Raw genomic sequence first — 22,872 nt, forward strand, 5'->3', positions numbered from 1 at the left:
TCCATCTTCAGTGAGAACAGGTGTATAGATTTTCTGTTTCCAGTGATGACAGAGAAGGAGAATGTGTTTAAATTGCAGTATAGATTAGGGTGCAGTGTTAAAAAGAATGGTTAAGGGGCGTCTGGGTGGTTTAGTCGGTTGAGTGTCCGACTTTCGCTTAGGTCATGATCTCGCGGTCGTGGGTTCGAGCCCCGCGTCAGGCTCTGTGCTGACTGCCAGCTCAGAGCCTGGAGCCTCTTTCAGTCTGTGACTCCCTCTCTCTCTGACCCTTCCCTGCTCACGCTGTCTCTCTCTCTCTCTCTCCTAGATATAAATAAAACATTTAAAAAAATTTTAAAAAAAAGAATGGTTAAAAAATGTTTACAAATTCAATTGAAATCAAAATTTGAAATTAATTTCTAGACCACTCAAGACAAAAAAAGGGAACACCTGAAATACTGACATAATTAAAGTGGTATTTCATCTTGAATTTTCAAAAGAAGTATGCCATGTTATGTACATTGGCACCAAACTTAAAATTTATTACATATAACTGATATAGGAAATAGTATTATAGAATCCTCATCTCTAATAGCTTTTAAGAAAATAATAAACTATCAACTTTTGGGGATGTTTTAAATTTATGCTGTCTAGTGTCAAAAGTTGGATCAAATGAGCTCCTGAGAAGTTCGTCTAATTCTTGGATTCAATTTTCAACATATCATATTTTATTTAAACAGTGCTATTCTTTTATTAATGATATTTACTATTTCCAGCTCTGTATTTCCAACAGATTTCTTGAAGATAATGTGTGATACTTGTTTCTTGTCTTTTCCTCTTTCTCTTCTTCCCCCAGCCCCCACTAAAAAACAACAAGCTTATGTATTTGTCTTAGTGAACTCAACCAAGCAATTTAGAGTATATGTGTGTAATAAGTTCTGTTTGTTGAGCTTATTATTTGGGGGCTCTAGAGCTGGAAGATAGCTCTTCTAGTGTTCACCTTGTAATCATGGGTGCTGGGATCCATGGATATAGAGAGCCACAGGGGGGCATGGGGGTTATAACACTTTTGTCAGCAGTAGTGAAAATTATGCCTTGCCAATATTTTGAGCCACTCTGTCATTTTTGGATCTGCCTGGTAGGCTATGTTTAACGGTTGGCTTCCAACCTCTTCATCCATAAATGCTATTATTTGAGGAAATGTTTGAAATACTGTGATTAAAACTTGTCCTTCTTGACATTCTCATAAAGGTACATGCATGTAACATCTTTTTTTTTTTTTTTTGGTCAATTTAAACGCAGTATCTTAGTCCCTTAAAATCGTATTGTGGCTTATTACCCTCTTTAGATTCACCTTAAAGGAATTTTCAATGTATGTAGTAGTCTGTATGTTAGGGTTTCTTTTTTCTTCATTTTCTTTGATCTCTACTTTTTTTCTTTTCCATCTTTCTGTTAAGGCCATCTCTTTGGTACTTTCAGTTAAGGGATGGATTTGATCTTTTCAGTTTAAACATTAACTTGGATTCAATATAATGAATTCTTTAAAAAAAAGTAAGGTGGTAATACTGTGAAAATCTGTTGTAGTTTTGGCTTAGGTGACCTGTTTTTTGTTTGTTTGTTTTAACATTTATTAATTTTTGAGAGACAGAGCACAAGTGAGGGAGGGACAGAGAGAGGAAGACACAGAATCTGGAGCAGGCTCCAGGCCCTGAGCTGTCAGCACAGAGCCCTACATTGGGCTCAAACCCACAAACCAAAAGATCATGACTTGAGCCAAAGTCAGACACTTAACTGATTGAGCCCCCCAGGTGCCCCATGGTGACCTGGTTTTTTAAGCTGCCTGGTACCTTTCTTTTGATTTTTATTTTCTCATGTTTTGCTAAGCTTTCAAATATATTTTGTATAAGCAAATGGAAATGAACCTTTAACTACAAAATAGTTTTGATAGAGTATTAAAGAGGGGGAGGTTTTTTTTCAACTGAACATACAGGGCTCCTTGATCATGAATGTTTTAATCTTCTATCTGTCTTGGAAGGAGAGATGAGTCCTCATTTTCTTGGACGTGAAATCAGAAAGCATAAATGAAACAAGAATTTTAAGACCATATTATAGTTGAGGAAGTTTCCTAGATCTAATGTTTCACATTGAGATTATTTGCTTTATACACACAACAAACCCATAAATGGTTGCTGATTGGGAACCCAGTTTATGGAAGCTTTATACTTGTTTTAATTTATAGCGATCTCTATTTGGTGTGGTTCTAGTTTTAATTAACTCGACCCCATTGACTCAGAAGAGAGGAAAACAAATGTGAGAAAGATTGTGTAGAATTTGAAAAGTTAGCAAGTAAAAATGAGCATATCAAACTCTTTTCTCCTTAGACAATGTAAATGATAATATGATAGATTTGGTCAGTACTGGGAGTATCGTAAAAACTTTCTAAAATCTGTTATAAATTTCTTTCACAGTCTGACTGCCCATACTCAGAAAAAGTTCCAAGTATTAAAATTCCAATGGACATCATGGAACAGCAACCTTTCCTAAGTGATAGCAAACCTTCCGACAGTGAGTAGAGCTAACCTCTTGCATGACTGCTCAAATATGATTTGCACTTACAGAGAAAAATCTTTAGAATTACCGTTTATGTTAATTTCCCCCTCTATTTTCTTCCTGTTTTTCTACTTGAAGATTTACACTTCATTATTATAAAACACTTCATTATTATAAAACTCCATTTTTTTACATTCCTTGAGCTTCACTCTTCTTTCTTTTATCCATAACCTTTTAAGTTTTTGTTTGTTAGTCTTTTCTCTGACCAAAATTCTCACCAGTTTCTTTCAATTGCTAAACTCGTAACCATGTTTTTAACTCATATTTTTTTCTGCTGGTATTTAGAATTGCAGCTTATAGTACTACATCACTGTCTGTTACTGTTTGTCTTCCTTAGGCTTTTTTTAGCCAATGACCAAATGGGCTCCAGAGAGAAATTGCAGTGTGGATCTCTAAATGATCAGCAAATCAATTGTACATATTGAGAATTTGGAATAATTGCTATTTTCAATTTAATTAGCAATCATAAAATATTAATACAACTTTTTAGGTATTACTTATATCGTACATTTTCTTCCTAATTTCTTCATTCCTTTCCTGCTATTTCGAAAACACCTTTTTAAGTGGACTGGTCTTTCTGGGGTAGTAGCCTGGTGACCGAAGTATAATGGTTTCTGACATACCATCTTTTCTTTGGTAATTGAGTTAACAGGCCACTTGAAAAAGGGGAAAACCTCCAAAGTAACATTAGTGAATATCTCAAGCCTTTCCAATATCAAGTAGCAATTGCTTCCAAACTACTTTCACTTTGGGTTCTCATTTGAAGAAAATGTATTCTTTTAGATCCAGAGGCACTTCAAAGTCTACTGATCTGTTATGGGAAAAAAGACAGCTGAGACACTTTTATTTCTATTTGACAAAGCCACTTCCACCTCAGTAAGAGGTTACCAAGAAGAGTTGAAATGGATGGCTATTTATGAAGAATAGATATGTTAGTTTTCTATCACTGTTTAACAAATTACCACAACAGTTAGCAGCTTAAAACAACAAATATATATTTTCTTCTATAGTTCCGGATGTTCAGGAATTTAGGAGCAGGTGATGTCAGCGGTTCTGTCTTTAGCAACTCGTGAGACAGCAGACAAGCCTTTGGCTGGGGCTAAGCTTGAAGACAAGGGGCACTGGGATCTGCTTCCAAGTTCATGCACAAGGCCATTGGCAGGAGGCCATTGGCCTTCAGTTCCCTGGCCCATGGGCACTTGCATAGGGATGCCCATAATATAGTTTCCCCCAGAGCCAGTGAGGACAGAGCGGGAAACCAAGGCAGAAGCTGCAGTTTTATAACTGAATCTCAGAAGTGACATGCCATTGCTTCTGCCATGTTCTAAGGGTCACACACAAACCAGCCCTGGTACAACCTGGCAAGAAATGACACAAGGACGTGGCTACGGGAAGGCGGCAGCAATGCTGGGGGACATCTCGGAGGCTGGCTGCCACACTGGGTTTAAAGAACAGTTAAAACAGTCTCAACTTTGACGTCCAGCCTGTAACCTATAACATGTAACTGAGGCTAATTTCGTCTCAGTCCCATCAGCAGGATGTAGTTAATATTTCTTTTTTGAATTCAAGCTCCTCAAACTATATTCTGGCTTCATTTTTCATGTTATTAATGCGAGAGCATTAATAGCAAAACAAAACCGTGTAAGGGACACAGCACATATGTCTTCCGTTGGCACCATGACCCTCCTAAGTACAGTTTAAAGGCTGCTTCAAAAATAAAAAAAAATAAAAAAGCACCGCCAGCTAGAATTTGGGGCTCATGGAGAAAGTTTTATGGCAAATGGTTCTTTTAGTGCTAGTTGTTATTCATTCTCTCAAATATCCATTTGAAGGGTACATGGAAAATTGATACGATATTAGAAATTTACTTAAGCAAAATATCTTTGATCATCCTAACTGAAATCTTCTCTAATGTCATATTTATCTTTTATAATTCATGAAAGAACACAATTGATAGTAGAGGTGCAGGATAATCAAGTTCCTCAAAATCGTCTTCTCTCCCCATGAATAACAGCAGGAAAACTGTGGATTTTGTCCTGGAAATCCAAGGGAAAGACTTAAGACATTAAGTAGATCCTCTAAAAATGACTGGCCTCCTACCCTCTCACCTAAAAGAACAACAGCAGTCCATCCCACTGTATTCACCCAGAGGAAATGAAACTAACAGATTTTTATCTTCATCACATTACTTAGATTCTTAGGTCAATACAGTGTCTATTGAAATTGTCGAAGTTTGCCTTTCTCTTTCCCATTGTAATGCATCGATTTTTATGACAATTTTTATTTTTACTCTAATTTTACATGTTCCCGAAACCTACTGTTTATGATTTAAAAAAAATTTTTTTTTCCAGGAGAAAGATCACCAACATTCCTTGAACGCCACACATCATGCTGATAAAATTCCTTTCCTTCAGTCACTCGGTATGCCAAGGTAAAGGACAACTCGCTATTTCACATTGTTCATCCCACAGATGATCATCCCACAGAAATGCGATCATCCCACAGAAATGCGGCCCGTGGTGGGTTATTGGCAGAATACCTCGTTTCCCGTCCTGTCTACAAGTTATCTTAAATCAATTGCCCAATCCCCACACCTCTCCCCGGCTTTTATGTAGAAAGCACTCTAGGAGACCTACTATATTGCAAAGTAATGGAACTTTCATTATCATTAAGGCAAAGCCAGGACCCGCATTCACTTTTATCGCTTCCGCATCATCTCTGATTGAAGGGATAATTACAGTTTGCTGGCAGCTCTCTAGTAGTTTTCTTCCCTAATCTTAACACGGCTCCAGAGATCTCAGACCCTCCTTGATTTTCCAAACGGAAAAAATCTCTGAATATTTTCTTCATGTAGGTCTGTTCATCCTTTTAAGTTCTCACAATATCACCCACCCGGCCGTCCTCCTTTTTGATTTTTCTGTCGTTTTGAAGTATGAAGGTTTTAAGAAATTTTGCACTTGGGTTTCTTGACTCTTCTGGTACCTTCCTCCCATTTAAGAATATTTGTTTTTAATATAGAAAGAGCAGAAGAGTATTTTAAAGAGAACAAAGGACACATTCAGCTTCCGCACAATGCAGAAATATATTGGACAGGTGATGAGGGAAATCCGATTTACTTACTATTTTCTTTCTTTTCTTTTTTCTCTAGTCCTCCTAGAACTCCAGTAAAAGTTGTGCCTCAAATTAGGATAGAACTTGAGCCTGAAGACAATGGTTATTTCTGGAGGAGCAAGGGAACAGAAACTACATTGTAACCTGTTTGTCTGTCTTTACAACGGACAGTTTTTGTTGTAAATGTTCTGGGGTTTTGTCCGGTTGTTTATTTTTTAATTTTTGTTTTGTTTTGGTTTTTGGTCATTGGCCAAATAACATAGTGCTCACTCTGCTTCTCTCTTGCATAGGTAAAATCAAGACCGTACTGCACCGTTCTTTAAAAACATCTGAAGAATCCCCTTTTCACACTTTCAGATGTGTCCTCTGACAACCAAATTCCTCTGTCACTCAAGACACGCACAGACCCTGTCCTTTTCCTTTATTAAGCAGAGGGCAAAAGTATTAAGGATTTTGTAACACCTTTTATTAACATATCGAAGGAACTTACAACTTTAGCTTTGGAGCTGTGCTTACTGGCTTGTCTGTCTGCCTGGTAGAATAAACCTTGACCTCCAGGCAGAGTCCCTTCTTGCTTCTAGAGCTTTCCAGGACTGGAAAAAGTGCCGCAATGCGAACTTGCTCTTGCTTGTAAGCCCTAATCTTAGAGTTATCAAAAGAAGAAAAACTAAAGGTACTTTACTCCCTGTAGAGAAACCGTTGCCATCATTGTAGCAAGTGCTGGAATATCCCTTTTTCCTATGCAACTTTTTTTAACCCTTTAATGAACTTATCTGTTGAGTACATTGAAGAATATTTTTCTTCGTAGATTTTGTTGTTTAAATTATGGGGCCTAACCTGCAACTTATTTTTTGTCAATTTTTTAAACTTTTTTTTAATTACTGTAAAGAAAATGAATTTTTTCCTGCAGCAGGAAACCTAGTTTTGAGTAGTTCTACCTCTTATTTGTAGCTGCCAGGCTTTCTGTAAAAATTGTATTGTATATAATGTGATTTTTACACACACATACACACACGGATACACAATCTCTAAGGTAAGCCAGAGGGCTGGATCAGATTAAACACACCATGTTTCTAAGCATCCATTTTTCCCTTTCTTTAAGAGAAATTTACTGTTTTATGAAGAGAATGGGGGAGAAGGGAGAGGCTCCTATGTAATGGGAATAACTGATGTTTTGATAAAAGTAATATCCAGGCATAGATGCTGATTTTATTACCATGTCAATGTCCTATCCAGTATTGTTAGACTTTTTTTTCTCATTTTGAAATATTTGTGTATTTGTGTACATACTCTGTGTGTGGCTGGTGCACATATGTGCAGGGTTAGAGAGAGACAGAGTAAAGGTATGCAATGGGTAGTTATCTGGCCCCTTGTGTCAGTTTTCATAAAACCCAAACCACATATGAAAAATCCATCAGAGGTCTAAGAGATTTACCATTATGCAAATGAGGATAATATATTTTATTGCCCAGATGCCATCACTGATCCAAGAGCTCATATTTATAGTACAAAATCCATAGGAATATTAATAGACCATTGACACATCTATAGTGTTTATGGGAATGCAGATAGATCTGCAGATATACATACACACACACACACATTTTAACATTGCTCACACGTGTTTTTTAGAACAGATATATTTCAAAGTACCATACTGAAAATTAGAAAAAGGAAAATTGGGTCTTTAGTAACCAAATTTGGCATGTTATTGAAGTGTAATCTTTTTAACAGATCACATTATGTGTTGTGAATGAGCATTAAAAATAACACTTTAAATATTGAATTCATAATTTTGGATTTATATAACCATATTTGTGATATATCCCAACTAAAACAGGTTGCTGGAGGAGTACCAGAAGCAGGATGAAACCATTTATTTGGTTTCAAAATATGCACATGGTGACTCCCACTCATTCTTGTATTAATTATAATTCTGTCCTCTTAAAACTTTGATTATAAGAATCTTATTATCCTGAATTAGCTGTTACTTTTATAGTATCTGATAATCTTAAAACTTTAACATTTTATACAAATTAGACATAAATGACCTGCAATTTGTTTTCATTGAAATGAAAGCAGCAAATTACATGTTATTTGTTAAAACCTTACATGCCACATTTTGGCATCACGTTTGTATTTAGAGCTATCCTTAAAATGATTATACTACCTAGTTCTTCCTTACTCTAGTGTAAAACTATATAAGAAGGTTTTCCTTTTTCTTTACCAAGGGAAACATCAAACAAGTGTCTAAGAGGTATGCATAATAAGTTCAGTCTAACCTATGATCTTGTTAAATTAAAGACACCTTTATTCACTTTTATAAAGGCCCTAGATGTAATACTTTGTCTTTCTGATCATGAATCAAGTATTTCAGGATCTGTGCCTTTCTCCATCTCTTTCAAAGAACTCCTGAAGCAACTTAACTCAGTATTTCAGCCTTTGAGTAGATCTAAAAGCTATCTGCACATCCACTTCTGATCCATATGCTGTGGTGAAAGGTTGAAATGCACGATGTGAATGCAGAATAGTACCTTCTGTCTGCTAAAAGTAACAGTTAATATCAAGCCCTTGCAATAACTTGGAGCCCAGGGAAACTTTTTAAAAATCATTAGTTTCAGAGGAACAAAAGTAGTTACTAAACAAGCAGATGAAACCTGAGGTTCATACAGAGCCACCAGATCATCTGCATTTTAACTGAATTTACTCATTGTCTGAGAGCTAACCAGACTTGGGGGTGGGTTGTTTCTGTGTAAACGGGACACACAGAATACAGTACAACGGTACATTTTTCAAAAGTGTCATTCTCCGATGTGAATGCAGAGACACGCAATATTCAGGTTGTTAGGACTCCAAGACTAAGTATGCTCTCCCCGGATGTCAAGCAGAAGTCCTGTGGTGGTACAAACTTACTGTTGAAGAGATCACTAGGTCAAGAGTTGGCCCTATCAAAGGAGCATAAAGGCCTCTGGTTTCGCATTTGAAAGAAAATCTCTTGGAGACACTGTTTTCCCTGATAACGATCACTCTCGTACTGTGTGAGACCAGGACTTGGAATCCTAACTATTTTCTGTGCCATAGGCAGTAGTGATCCTGCCTCTTCCTGTCAAGCAGTGGAGTAGGGGGTGGGAGACGGAGGCTTAAAGATGTGCAAAAACAAAAACAAAACCCTCTCTAATAAGCCCCCACCTCAAGAATGGGGGGTGGGGAGAAGGGATTACCTGCCATCAGTCAGTCAGTTTGTGTATGTTTTATGCACACGCACCAACACACACAGAGTAAATCTTTTATCAGCTACATATTGCTGTATAATACAGAGAACGATTGTCTTCCAAGTTTTTGTTTTTTTTTTTAAACTGTGTTTTAAAGTACTTGAAATGTATTGACTGCTGACTATCCTTTAAAAACAAAATGAAACCATTTGAGTTGTATTACAGAGGTTGACATTGTTCAGGGACGGGACAAAGCATTCTTCAAGTCTTTTCATACCACTTAATGATTTCGGTGCAGGAACTTGAGATTTTCTTATTTATTCCATGGTATTTCACATCGACTCTTCACGGCATGAGCATAAAGCCCAGTGGCACCAAGTGGCTGAATACAATCAAATGATATTTTATAGCACTTGACTGGCTGAAGGGCCTTGGGCGTTTTCAGAGGATGATTTCATTGAGCTTTGCTGCCGCCTGAAATAAAAAAGTTTTATGATACATGCCAGCCAGTCAAGTTGTGTTTAGACCAGGAATTTGGATGTGGCCTATTTCTTAGCTCATTTCTCCGTGCTCTATGGGTACATACTAAAATCCTGAATTGTGTTTCCCAGACAGACAATTGCAACTCAGGGCTAAAGTCATCCAGTGAAACTTTTAGAGCCAGAAGTTATCTTTGTCCCAGTCCTACAATGTGAAAAGAGTGAGTAGTTGCCTCTTTTGTAGCCATTTTCATGGCTGGTACATATCTGTACACCTTACTTTTCAGAATCAATACGCACTTTCAGATATTCTTATTTTTATTCTCTTAAGTCTTTATTAACTTTGGAGAAATGATGCATCTTTTTATTTTAAATGAAGTAGATCAACATGGTGGAACAAATGATAAAGAACAGAAAACATTTCAATATATTACTAATAATTTTTTCCAATATAAAACCTAAAATTCCTATAACATTATAGTATTTTACAGTTTTATGAAGCTTTCTATTGTGACTTTTATGGAATTAAGAGATGAAGAAGATGAGATATTTTAGCATTTATATTTTTCAAAATTAAATGTATACTGAAAATAAAGTAACTTTATGCATTTATGAGTGTCAAGTGCTTCTGTTCAACCCTTCAAATCATTATGAAGTGCCTGTTATTTTACTCTTCGGGTGTTACAGGGTAAGAAAGTTGGGTAAGTTAGAGTCCTTGACCTCACACGGGTTCTTATCACTCCAGGCAGGATGATAAAATAAGTGTCCACATTATATAGGATAAGAGATTGTAAGAGTTACCTAATCAAGTATTAATGAAGTAATACACAGGGGTTCAAGGAAAAAAATACGTCCAACTAAGAGCAATGGAATGGTTTTATTGAAAACGTGTTGTATCGCTTCTTGGCCTTTTGGCTAAGATCAGACGAAAACGCTGTGTTGTTATTCTTCTTTTATAAAGTTAGTGAAATATAAAATGCCATTTTTTTGAATCCAGGATGATGTATACAGTCAATTGTCAAAGGAAAAAAGCTGCCAAGCCTAAGCACTTATTAAAAAATAATTTCAAATGGGGCGCCTGGGTGGCTTAGTCGGTTAAGCGTCCGACTTTCGCTTAGGTCATGATCTTGCGGTTCGTGGGTTCGAGCCCCGCGTCGGGCTCTGTGCTGACTGCCAGCTCAGAGCCGGGAGCCTGTTTCAGTCTGTGACTCCCTCTCTCTCTGACCCTCCCCTACTCACGCTGCCTCTCTCTCTCTCTCTCTCCCCTAGAAATAAATAAAAAAAAAAACATTAAAAAATTAAAAAAAAAATAATTTCAAATGAACAAAATCTTGGAATGGTACTCCTCAGAAGGTACACCTACTTCCTCCTGCTGGGCCTATCCAGGCTTCCCCGTATTATTTACAATTCTCCAGGAAACTTCGGTTCTGCCTGAAGTTATAATCAGAGAGTGGTGGTTGGTGGATTGGTGGAGGCAGCAGCAAACAGAAGGGATGAGAAAGAACCATTGATCACAGTAAAAAAGTACATTAAGAAAAGGTAATGAGACACAGACATTGGCTAAAATAATCTTTCAGTCTAGAAGCTTAATGTAGAGGCAAGAGCTCTGAGCATCCGGATGATGGTAGTGGTGGTGAAAATGGAGTTTGGGTTTCATCACTGAGCTGGAAGAAGCATCAGAAGCCACCACACTTAAAATAGATAATAATATGGGTAAATCTGATTAGTTCTTCAATGTACCCACAGAGAATTTTAAATATTGTCGTAGGTAACAATAACTGAGTCAAGAAATTAAGATCAAATGGTATGTTATGAAAAATACTAGGTACCTTAGTAACTCTTCATTACGCTCCCTCACGTACCTTAGAACAGGGTAGGAAAGTGCAGAAGCCTCTCAACCACCAAGCCTGGTGTCTCAAGGTCTAGGCTACACAGCCTGAACATAATTTTGGGAGACGAGCTCAAATCCTGCCACAGAATCTATTGCCACTTTTTTATTCAAAATGCTTGAATGTGTTAGGCTTGGTCATCTATGGCTTTCTCAGAACACAGGACATGAGAAATAACAGAAAAAATTACTATAGGAAAAGTGGGTTAGCAGGAATTAATAGCTTCATCCTGGTAGGAAATGAGAATCAGGCTATTTAGTACAGAGGCAAGGACACCACAACAAATCTTAAAGGTAAATGTATTGATTTTACATGGAGATGATTGAATTGAATAAATATCTTGCCTGTTGAAAATATACACTCCCTATTCTGCCTCCAGGATCTTTTTTTTTTTAAGTTTTAATGTATGTTTATTTTTGAGAGAGAGAGAGACAGAGCATACTAGTGGGGGAGAAGCAGAGAGAGAGGGAGACAAAATTCAAAGGCGGCTCCAGGCTCTGAGCTGTCAGCACAGAGCCCAACATAGGGCTTGAACCTATGAACTGTGAGATCATGACCTAAGCTAAAGTTGGACACTTAACCGACTGAGACACCCAGGCACCACCATCACCCCCTTTTTTTAAATGTAAAACTGATTTCTGTACAAATCAGTGAGCCAAGATTTCTCCTTTTCAAGACTCCATAAAATGATTGTAAAGGAATAAAACAATTATGGAAGGTGGTACATGTGGACCAGAGACACCCACAGATTCTAATGATGAAAGGCATATGCACGTTTGCATGATCAAGTAGTCTGCAGGAAGCTGCAGCTCAGAACATGTGTAGAGGGGGATACAGTTAATGCCATTGATGGATGGCTAGGAGAATCTCAGTAAGTCTCAGGACCCAGGATCAGAGATGGGAATGTGAAGTAGGGCTGGCCGAAACTGTGTATTAACACGATGTGTATAGATATGTAGAATCCCTTCTCCTACCTTTGCTTGTTAATCAGCCTAATGCCAAGCTCTTCACCTCAGGTTAATAAAAAAAAAAAAAAATCATAGTTCTTCTCTAAGATAATTGAACAGATTGCCTTGAGAAAAAGTGGGAATGTCTATTATAAAATAAATTCCTCTTCTGACTGAAACAAGGCCTGAGAGTCAACAAAACTCACCCATAGGCAAAAAGTTCCTTGTCAAATATTTTTTCTCATTCTAAAATGTGAAGATACATACGTGAAGAATCACAAATCATTTGAAGAAATCCTTTAAGCGTTACTGAGAAAGACAAAAGGTTAATAGAAAAGATTAATCCTATAAAAAATATTTCAAAGACGAGAAGAAAACTTTTTTGAAAAGTCATTGTAATTTACTTTATACTTGAAGCTTAGAAAAACACTACCTATGCAAAATTTGAATGGGATCATTTTAAAGAGAATAAAGAATAAAAGAGAACACTTGAAAATTTAAAATACCATTCCAAATTTTTTACAAATTACAGAATAGTTGGAAGATAAAGTTTATAAACTATCCCAAAATAGAGAATCCAAAAGAAAAGAGAAAATATGTAGGATAAGACAGAAGGTATCAGTCTATAAAATAAATATTCTCAGAAATGAGGGTAGATACACATCTTCATATATAAATCTGAATGGCCAGAACAACAAATAATTATATACACATAACATTGTGTAATTTCAGGTAACCAGGAAAAAAACTTTCAAAACACAAAAATAAGAATATCTTAAAATTGTCCAGAAAATGAGGCCACATACAAAGAAATCAAAATCATGACAATGGCAATTCTTTCAACAGCAAAATTAAATGCTAGAAGATATAGTGCAATGTTGTGAAACTTCTGAAGGAAAATGATTTTAAACCTACAATTCTAGATGCAACTAACATATTAATAAAGTATAAGATAGAATAAAGTATTTAGAAACCTTCAATTTCTAGTTTATCTTCCCACTCACCTGTTCTTAGGATATTACTCAAGAATATACATATGAGTAATTCAAGTGAGACTGAGACAGAGACAGAATAAAGGTCATAAAATGCAATCAACTTTGTTGAACAGTAAAGTCCTGGAATAATAGGTGTACCTCAGGCCTGGAGAGCAACCAATCAAAACTAAAGTAGAAGGACAGAGATTTTGGGAAAGGACATAGAAAATGTCCTCCATGAAATGGCTAAAGTTATGGAAACCTGGAAAACTTGGGTATAAGATGAAGGCATTGAAAAAAAGGGGGGGGGCAATTAAACAGACACATGAAACGATGCTCAGCATCCCTCCTCATCAGGGAAATACAAATCAAAACCACACTGAGATACTACCTCGCCAGTCAGAGTGGCTAAAATGAGCAAATCAGAGAACTCTAAATGCTGGCGAGTATGTGGAGAAACGGGCACCCTCCTACACTGTTGGTGGGAATATAAACTGGTGCAGCCTCTCTGGAAAACTGTGTGGAGGTTCCTCAGAAAGTTAACACTAGAACTCCCCTATGACCCAGCAATAGCACTGCTAGGAACTTACCCAAGGGATACAGGAGTGCTGATGCACAGGAGCACATGTACCCCAATGTTCATAGCAGCACTCTCAACGATAGCCAAAACATGGAAAGAGCCTAAGTGTCCATCAACAGACGAATGGATCAAGAAGATGTGGTTTATCTATACAATGGAATACTACTTGGCAATGAGAAAGAATGAAATCTGGCCATTTGTAGCAACATGGATGGAGCTTGAGGTGTTATGCTGAGTGAAATAAGTCAGGCAAAGAAGGACAGCTACCATATGTTTGCACGTATAGGAGGATTAGGAGGAACTTAACTGAGGACCGTGGGGGAGAGGAAGGGGGGGAAATAGTTGGGGAGAGGGAGGGAGGCAAACCATGAGGGACTCTTGAATGCTGAGAACAAACTGTGGACTGATGGGTGTGTGTGGGGGGGTGATGGGCATGGATGGGCACTTGTGGGGATGAGCACTGGGTGTTACATGGAAACTAACTTGACAATAAACTATTTGTAAAAAAAAAAAAAGAAAAAAGGGCAATTAGAAAATTCTGGACAAAATAAAAGTTTCATGAGAAAGTCATGTTCCAAATATTAAGAAGTCAATCCAAATTGGAAGAGAAGGTAGCGAACTTCAAGGAAAAGAATGTGCTTGATTGCAAGGAGTAAGGATCTGGAAGATATTGGGGATATGATGAAGCCATAGGTTTATTTTTTCAAAGAGGAAGCAAAAATACTCAGAAACTCCAGAAAAAAAATTTTTTTTAATTCTGTATGAACAGTAAATACTCCAAATACATAGTAGACTCATGTTTTCAGCTATTGATGGAGCACATATAAGGAAAGAAAATTTACTTGAAGTTGACATTCTCCTTTGCAATGACTCAGGTATAATTAATTATACTGGATTTTTAATTATACTGTTCTACTTGGGTCTACTAGAATATTTATATAGCCATAATGTTAACATAGAATATTAACATTGTCATAATAATGGAAAAAATTTATTGATTTCAACATTCAAAAAATGTTAGGGAACCAGATGCAAATGAGATTACTTCTGTCAGTGTAAAAGGCAGTTGACAGAAGGTTGAAAGTAGGCATGAGAAAGAAAAGATGGAGAAAAATGCAAGGACACCATGTGGCCTTGTGTTTGGACAAATGAATGTGTATGAACAAACTAATAACTTTTAATTTGGGCTTAAATAGTCTGGGGTTAGGCAGCCTCTGAATATTGTTCATTGTGAAGACACTGTCTGAGCTAGCATCTCTATAATTCTCTTGGTTGTTTTATTCATGTTGAAAGAGAGCTGTTATATTTTTCAGAAATATCCAAACAGAAGAAACAGGTAGATACACAAAGAGTTTTTCTCTTATCTAGACTTTGCCTTTATATTTGGGAAAGGAAGCTCTGTCTTCCAAAGAAGCAGTCTTCTCCTATGTCTAGTTGGGTAGATTGGAATCACCCACCCACATTTAGATCAATCACTGTCTAAAGGGAATTTGATTAGCATCTTCAGGGTGTTAGGCTAGGGTTGGGATCTATCCTTCCTGAGTTCAAGGTATCTCAATCTAGTACCTGAAAAAAATTGGAGGTGGTGTGATGGGGTGAGGGGAGAGAGAAATGGTGGATTAAAGGTAAAGTAGCACAGTAATATGTTTGTTTTGAAAATAAAACATTCTCCAGAATTAGGAATGCTCATGCCTTCTTTTACCCCATTTAACCTGACCTTGTATGTCAGATTGACCTGGTAAAAACTTAGCTCAGTCAGGATTATTTCAAACAGTAAGGTTCAGTGATAGAATTGTCAAGGGGTGCATCAGTTGAGTATTAGCAGGTGTAGAGCTTCGATTATGAATTAGGCTTCTTAACTGGCAGACACAGGTTGCTGACATTGTTACTTGACACAATTCAAGTAACTGTGAATTAGTGGATTAGTGACTACATATAAACTGTTGTTAAAGGATCAGCTATTTGAAGGGTAAGACTGTGATAGATGATATGCTTAGAAAGTGCTGAGTCTGTTTTTGATGCCACGATATACATATCCTCCTACTAAATACGTAGTTTAAAACAAAATGTATCTTTTTATATAATGCTTCTAGAATACTGTGAGAGCTGACATCCATGATATGAATACAAGTTAGGTTTAACATTTCAGTATCTTAGTTATTTATTATCTAAGATGGGAAGCTTGAGTATTCCATTAACAAGCTGCAAAATGATGCTGTTGTGTTACTTATGAATCTTTGTGAAGGCTAACTCTGGTAGGCTACCTTTTCTTTGAGTGCAGTGCTTAAGAAATCAAACAGATATTTCAAAGACCTGAAACAGCTGAGTGTGTGGGTGATTTCTATGGAAGGATTCAGTTGTTCAGTATCAAGGCTTTGGAGTTAGCTTTGAATTCCAGCCTTGCAAAACCTTCTGAGTCTCAGTTTCCCATCTGTACAGAGGTAGTAACAATATAGTATTTTTTCTCTTAAAGAGGTTGTAATGAGAAATGCATGTAAGATATTTTAGTACAGCACCTGTCAAGAATCATACCCCTCTCATTCATATTTCAGCAATTCAATAATTTAAATTATGCAATAATTTAAATAAAGCCTGAGATAAATTGTAGATACATGATTGCTAAAAAGCTGCTTCCAAGCAAATTAATACTTTTCTTAAAAGTTTCATGGAGAACTTCCAAACTACTTGAGAATTAACCACTTTCAAACATTCAAAGCACTTTTAGACTAAGCGTCCCCATATAAACAATTAATAGACTAATTATAAAGCTTCCCCATCTATTGTTACAGTATATTCCTTGAAAACCTCCACTGGAGAATCATTTAACAATCCCTTATGTAGTCTCACTATGTGGTAGGCAAATAGATACTTTACAAATATTAATCTATCCTCATAACAACCCAATGAGAAAGGTGCCATTATCTTTCCATGTTATAGTCAAAGAAACCAAGGGATAGGAGGTTAAGTAACTTGTCCGTAGTAACTGACATGCTGCAGGGCACTTCTCAGCACTTCTTCAGGGCCCATGCTGTCATTGTAGGTGTTCTGGTGCTGACAGTCACAGGTGAGTCTTCCTCAGAAATTTGCTTAGGCCACAACAAGCTGCTGTACCCACAGTTATTCACCACCCTCAAAAGCAACCCACATCCAGTGCCCCTTACCTCAATGCAGAACATCTCTGAAAAACCATCCTAGCTCCTGAGCAACAATGAGGGGATCAGCTGCAGCCTGTCTTGCAACTATGACTACTCCAACTTATCCTTCCTCTCAGTCATGTTCTCCTCACTCCCTGTGAGTGTTGATCCTGAGAGCACCAACCAGTAAGTCCCTTGCATGGACATCTCTGCCTCCCAGCCCGTTTCCCAGGGGGCCGACCTAAGACAGACATATATCTAATAAGTGGTAGAGCTGACTGGAACCAGCTGGCTCCAGAATCTCTTCCCTTAACCACTAAGCTCTGCTATTACATTATAACAATTCATGTTAATAATATGCTTTGTAAAGTAAAAGTTCTCACTTAAGAAATATCCCGTAAAACAGATTTTTTTTAGTAATCCATTTTTCTTTCCCATTCACCCAGACAGGCAAGGTTGTTGATGCTGTTCCTTTTCCAGATAAATATTTTGAGATCTTTTAGCTCTGTTACACCCTAGATCCCATTACAACGGCAAGCCAATGGGCTCAACAAAGGGCTCTCTGACTAAGATGATAAATATATACCTTTAGAAGCCAATAAATGGGAACTAGCTCTAAGTTGAGGCTCCCACAGAGCCTCTTAGGCACTCAAGACTTTTGAGTCTCTGTGTCACCATGAGAGTAAATTCTGTCTTCTGGATTGAAACAAGCACAGACAATATGCTGATGGTTCTTCTAATTTCTTACAGTAGGTTTTCCATCTCTCATGCAGTTCCCTAGGAATACTACTTCTTGATCCCAAGCCCAAGTGGAAACCTGTTGAGCTAAGCTTCCACGAGTCTCTTCCCCACTTCAGTGATGTCGTAAGAATACAAGAAAGCAAGCCTGACTCCCCCAACCCTACATGTTAGCACTTATTCTTGTAGCACAGCAGGGTGGCTCATGTTCTCAACTAACAGCTGAAGCACTCTCTGGTGGGGTGGGTGCTACAGGGCTCAAGTACATCTTTAGAAGGTCAATATGTTCAGAAAAGCTCTAAAAGGGGGAGAAAAGCACTATCACTTAATGTGGGAAAAATTATGTTGAGGAACAAAGGCTTCAAAAACTCATAGGCTTATGACAACAAAGATTTGTTTCTGACTCTTGTGATAGGTCCATGAAAGGTTGACTGAAGGCTGTTCCATGTCATCTTTGCTTCATGATCCAGGTTGATGGAGTTCCCCCATGGATAGAACTGAATTCATGGCAGAGTGAAAGTAGAGCACAAGAGAACTATGGATAACTTCTGCTCATATTTCATTGTTTCAAGCAAGTCACATGCACATGACCAAGCCTGAGGTCAACAGGGAGACTTATATAATCCTTTCTCAGAGAAAGACAAGTGAAGAATAGTATGAAACATAATTAACACAGTCCCCAATTTTATTCATAATTATTTGTTTCCCTCCCTTCTGCATACAAAATACACTCATTTCCCTCCCAGAGGAGAAAAATACAAAATTTCAGGAATAGCATCAAGATTAAAGTAAACCATTTGAGGATTGTCTTTTCCACATCAGGTCTGAGTGTGGTTTCTCTTCATTAAGAGACCCACACATCCACAAGTCAATGTTAGAAGACAGAGAGCATTAATTGCAGCAAATAATCCCTTTCAGGAAGAGAAATCACAAGAAACATGAAGCAATTCTGAAAACAGATTGGGTAAGTGTTTCAGGACTGCCTCCTACTCCCCTGCCCCCTGAGAATAAGGAACACTCCTTGATGAGACCCTTCTTCTGTTCCCAGAGAATAGGCTCTCGGTGTGTTAACCTCTGTAGCTCTTGGCTTGACTGTCTGGAAAGTTTCTCTTTCTCCCGTATTCTTCTTGGTCACAATTGAACCTCTTGGTTGGAACGTTGGAGGATATGTTCTCCTTGGAAGGAGGTAAGCCACTTTCTCAGCCTATTTCCACTACATGGACTACTGGGGGTCCCAAGGGTCATTTTTAGTCAAGATCGCTCACAATGATATTTAGTCCCAACTAGTACAATATTCTGGGAAATGGGCTTTTTTATTTATTTGATTCCATCCAGTTTCATGTGCCTATAGCTTCATCCTCAGTTCTTCTCAAGACACACCTCTTTCTCTAAACTTAATTACAAGTGACTTGAGCTTATCAAGTTCCTTGGAAGTGGGTGTCAGTTCATGCCCTTAATCTCTTATCCATGAGCTATTTTATCTAACTAAAAGGACTCTATCTTAAGTAGTTCAAAATTTATAACAAGGAATGTAATGGCCATATATTTGCTTTCATCCTTGAAATGAGGTGAATTTTATTTGCCCTTGTGTAGGTCAAATGACTCTCAGTTTCATCTTTGATATTTAAGGAAGAGAAACAAATGCATTTTCAATTCTATTCCCTTTCATCTATGATTGCAAATTGACTTTTTATTTTTCTTAATCTGTCTTGTAATATATGAGTAAGGTGTGCCACTAATTTTATTTGCAACATCTATACCTAAATCCAAAGATCACTCAGTATATTGACTATCTCCCAAGTTAACACAAGCAACAGTTTTACCAAATGTTTTGCCACTGCATAAATACGGATTGTCCTCTTTCCAGACTCCATTAACGAAGCTTCTTTATTGCCCATTGGCTGGCTCCTGAGACAATGTCACATAGCTTTTTGTTAGAGTAGCACTGCACTTTTTGATACCAATTTCTTCATAAACTAGTGTAGGCTAAATAATACTATGTTAATAAAAAACTTAAAAATCTCAGTGGGTTTTAACATCAAAGATTAATTTGTCAGGCTACTTACCAATATGGTCCTCCACCAGATCATCTTCATTCCAGAACCTAGGTTGATGGGGCAGCCTCTGTCTACACAGTGCCAGTCTTTTGGCAGAGGGAACAGAGAACATGGAAGACACAGAAGCCCTAAGAGCTTCTGCTCACAGGTGGCCTGAATTTCTTCCAATTACTTTTCATTGGCCAAAGCCAATGACTGGATGTGGTAAAGTATAATCCTCCCAGATGGAGGAGGAAACACAACTCTATAAATCTATAAAATCTATAAATCAATAAAGCCTAACACAACTCTAACTTCATCAGCTCGATAATAGGAAATTAGAGAGAGACACGTTTTATCCATCCTATAAACATATGCTGTAAAATTCCCTTGCTTTGGCTAACCAGTGGCACTAATATAATCTATGGGGTCAGAAACTATGACGTGATAAGGTGGTTCTTTTTGAAGATTGTTGGCAAAGGCACAATTTTGCTTATTTCCAATGGAATATTTTTACCAAGCACAATTCCAATGTCTTATGTAAGGTAACATACATATGATTTATTTCTTTACTTCTATAACTTCTCTTTACAGCTGAAGCATACAGTACACTAAATTTAAGTATTCAGCTCAATGAAAACTTACATTTGTATTTACCTGTATAACCACCATTTGGATAAAGATGTAGGATATTTTCAGAATTCCAAGAGGTACTCTTGTGAGTTTTCTCAGTCACTACTTAGCCCATCTCCTGTAAGTAACCACTAATCTGACTTTTATCGTCTTTGATCACCTTAGTTTTGTCTATTCTTTTTTAAAAAAATTTTTAAATATTTTTAATGTTTTTAAAATCTATTTCTGAGAGAGAGAGACAGCGTGAGCAGGGGAGGGTCAGAGAGAGAGGGAGACACAGAATATGAAACAGACTTCAGGCTCTGAGCTAGCTGTCAGCACAGAGCCTGACGTGGGGCTCGAACCCATGAACCATGAGATCATGACCTGAGCCAAAGTCGGACGCTTAACCGACTGAGCCACCCAGGCACCCCTTGAATTTCATACAATGTATATAGTCTTTTCTGTTTGGCTTCTTTGCCTGAACATAGTATCCGTGAAAGCCATCCATGGTGAGGTGTGCATCAGTAATTTGCTTTTTAGTGCTGTGTAGTATTCCAGTATATGGACTATTTCCAGTTTGAAGCTATTATGAATAAAGCCACTATGACCATCCTTATATGTGGTTAGGAGTACTGTAGACTCTTAGGTATAGACCTAAGAATGAAATTGCTAAGAAATTTCCCCCAAGTCTATGGCTCACCTTTTCATCCTATTAATAGTATTTTTTAAAGAATAAACGTCTTAAACTTTGATGCCAATTGGCTGATATTTTTCTTTTAGATTTTGTGCTTTTTGTGTTGTGTATAAGAGATCTTTACCAAACCCAAGGTCACTCAGATTTCAGAAGTTTTATAATGTTAGCTGTTACTTTTAGTTCTATGGCCTATTTCAAGATAAATTGTGTATATAATATGAGGTAACAGTCAAGGTTCATTATTTTGCATATGGGTATCCAATTGTTCCAGCACCATTTGGCAAATAACTATTCTTCCTTCATGAAATTGCTTTGTGTCTTCACTAGAAATCAATTGACAATATGTGTAGGCATATTTCTAGACTCTCCATTCTGTTCCACTGATCAATTCGTCATTCTTGACACAAATAGTATACTATCTTGATTACTTTCACTTTATAATAAGTCTTAGAGTCAGGTAGGTTAACTCTTCCAACTCTATTTCAAACCTGTTTGGGCTATTCTTAATTTTTTGAACATCACATATATTTTAGAATAAGCATGTCGATTTCTAAAAAAAAAAATTAAAAATTATGCTGTGCTGAAACTCAAGCTCTGACAGGAATTTGATTCCTAGTTATATATCCAAGAAAAATATACACTTATGTGTATAAGGACACATGTACAGACTCGCCCGTATTAGTATTACTTATAACCATCCCCAACTGCTATTATAATAATCCCAAACAAAACAAATATTCATTAATATTAAAATAAATATATTCTATACAGAAAAGGAAATGAACAAACTACACTTACATTCTTCAATGTATCAATCAGGATGCCCCAGAGAAATAGGATCAATAAGATGGAGAGAGAGAGAGAGGGAGTGGGATTTATTATAGGAATTGGCTCACATGATTATGGAGGCTGACAAGTTAGGAGACCCACAGGGTAAGTTGACAAATTGGAGATCCAGTAGAGTCAGTGGTATAGTTCCAGTCCAAGTTCAAAGACCTGAGGACCACAACAGCTAATAGTATAGTTCCAGGCTGAATGCCAGCAGGCCCAAAACTTAGGAAGAGCCAGTGTTTGAGAGAGAGTCCACAGTCAGGGGAAAAACCAAACAATAATGAAATCTCAGCTCAAAGGCAGGCAGGAAGGAGTTTTGTTTGTTTGTTTTGTTTTGTTTTTGTTTTTGTTTTTTCCATTCAGACCTTCAACTAATTGGATGAAGCCCATCAACACTAGGGATGGCAATCTGCTTTACTAACTACCAATTCAAATGTTAATCTTATCCAGAAACACCCTGAATAATGTTTGACCAAAGGTCTGGGCACTCTGTGGACCAGTTAGGTCAACATATAAAATTAACCATCAAAATCAACATAAATCAATCTCTCAAATAGTATGTTGAAAGAAGGAATCAAGTTATAAATAATATACTAGTGTTAACTCTGTGTCTGTAAATTTTTTAAAAGCAAAGCAAACGATATTTTCCGGGATATGTATATAGTCAAAGTAATAGTAAAAGAAGCCTAAGAATTGGAATTATGGTTACTTCTAAAAGTAAGGGAAGGGGATATCTTATCAGTGGTTCCCTTCTATAGTACTGGCAATTTCATAACCTTGGTGGTAGCTACAAAATGTTATTTTTATAATTATTTTTTATCTTAACCTTGGTAGTAGCTACAGAATGTTAATTTATTTTATAATTATATAATTGTTCTTCATATATGCATAAAAATTACATATATATTTATGTATATGTAAATTTTACATATACATATTTTATGTATATTTACATATATATAAATATGTTATACACATTATGTATGCTACCTTTCACAGTAACAACAAAAAAAAGGGAAAGAAGCAGTTTCTACAAGTTCCTT

At 37.0% G+C, this 22,872-nt stretch overlaps 1 protein-coding gene and 1 long non-coding RNA gene across 3 annotated transcripts in view; one reads left to right on the top strand and one right to left on the bottom strand.

Annotated features, from left to right (window-relative positions):
* Positions 1-10,626, top strand: part of SLC4A4 (solute carrier family 4 member 4) — a 301,173-nt gene extending 290,547 nt beyond the window's left edge. The window contains exons 23-25 of one of the 2 annotated variants that reach the window (XM_077750178.1): positions 2,448-2,544; positions 4,941-5,020; positions 5,738-5,823. In XM_077750178.1, coding sequence (XP_077606304.1) covers positions 2,448-2,544; positions 4,941-4,984 — 141 coding nt within the window. In that variant the 3' untranslated portion in view covers positions 4,985-5,020; positions 5,738-5,823. Of the gene's footprint in view, positions 1-2,447; positions 2,545-4,940; positions 5,021-5,737 lie in introns of both variants that reach the window. The other variant, XM_077750185.1, reaches the window with a different exon arrangement.
* Positions 1-22,872, bottom strand: part of LOC144220071 (uncharacterized) — a 66,718-nt gene that overhangs the window by 12,301 nt on the left and 31,545 nt on the right. The window lies entirely within an intron of this gene.

This window comes from Crocuta crocuta, unplaced genomic scaffold (genome assembly GCF_008692635.1).
Source record: "Crocuta crocuta isolate KB4526 unplaced genomic scaffold, BGI_CrCroc_1.0 scaffold1, whole genome shotgun sequence".
Lineage (NCBI taxonomy): Eukaryota > Metazoa > Chordata > Mammalia > Carnivora > Hyaenidae > Crocuta > Crocuta crocuta.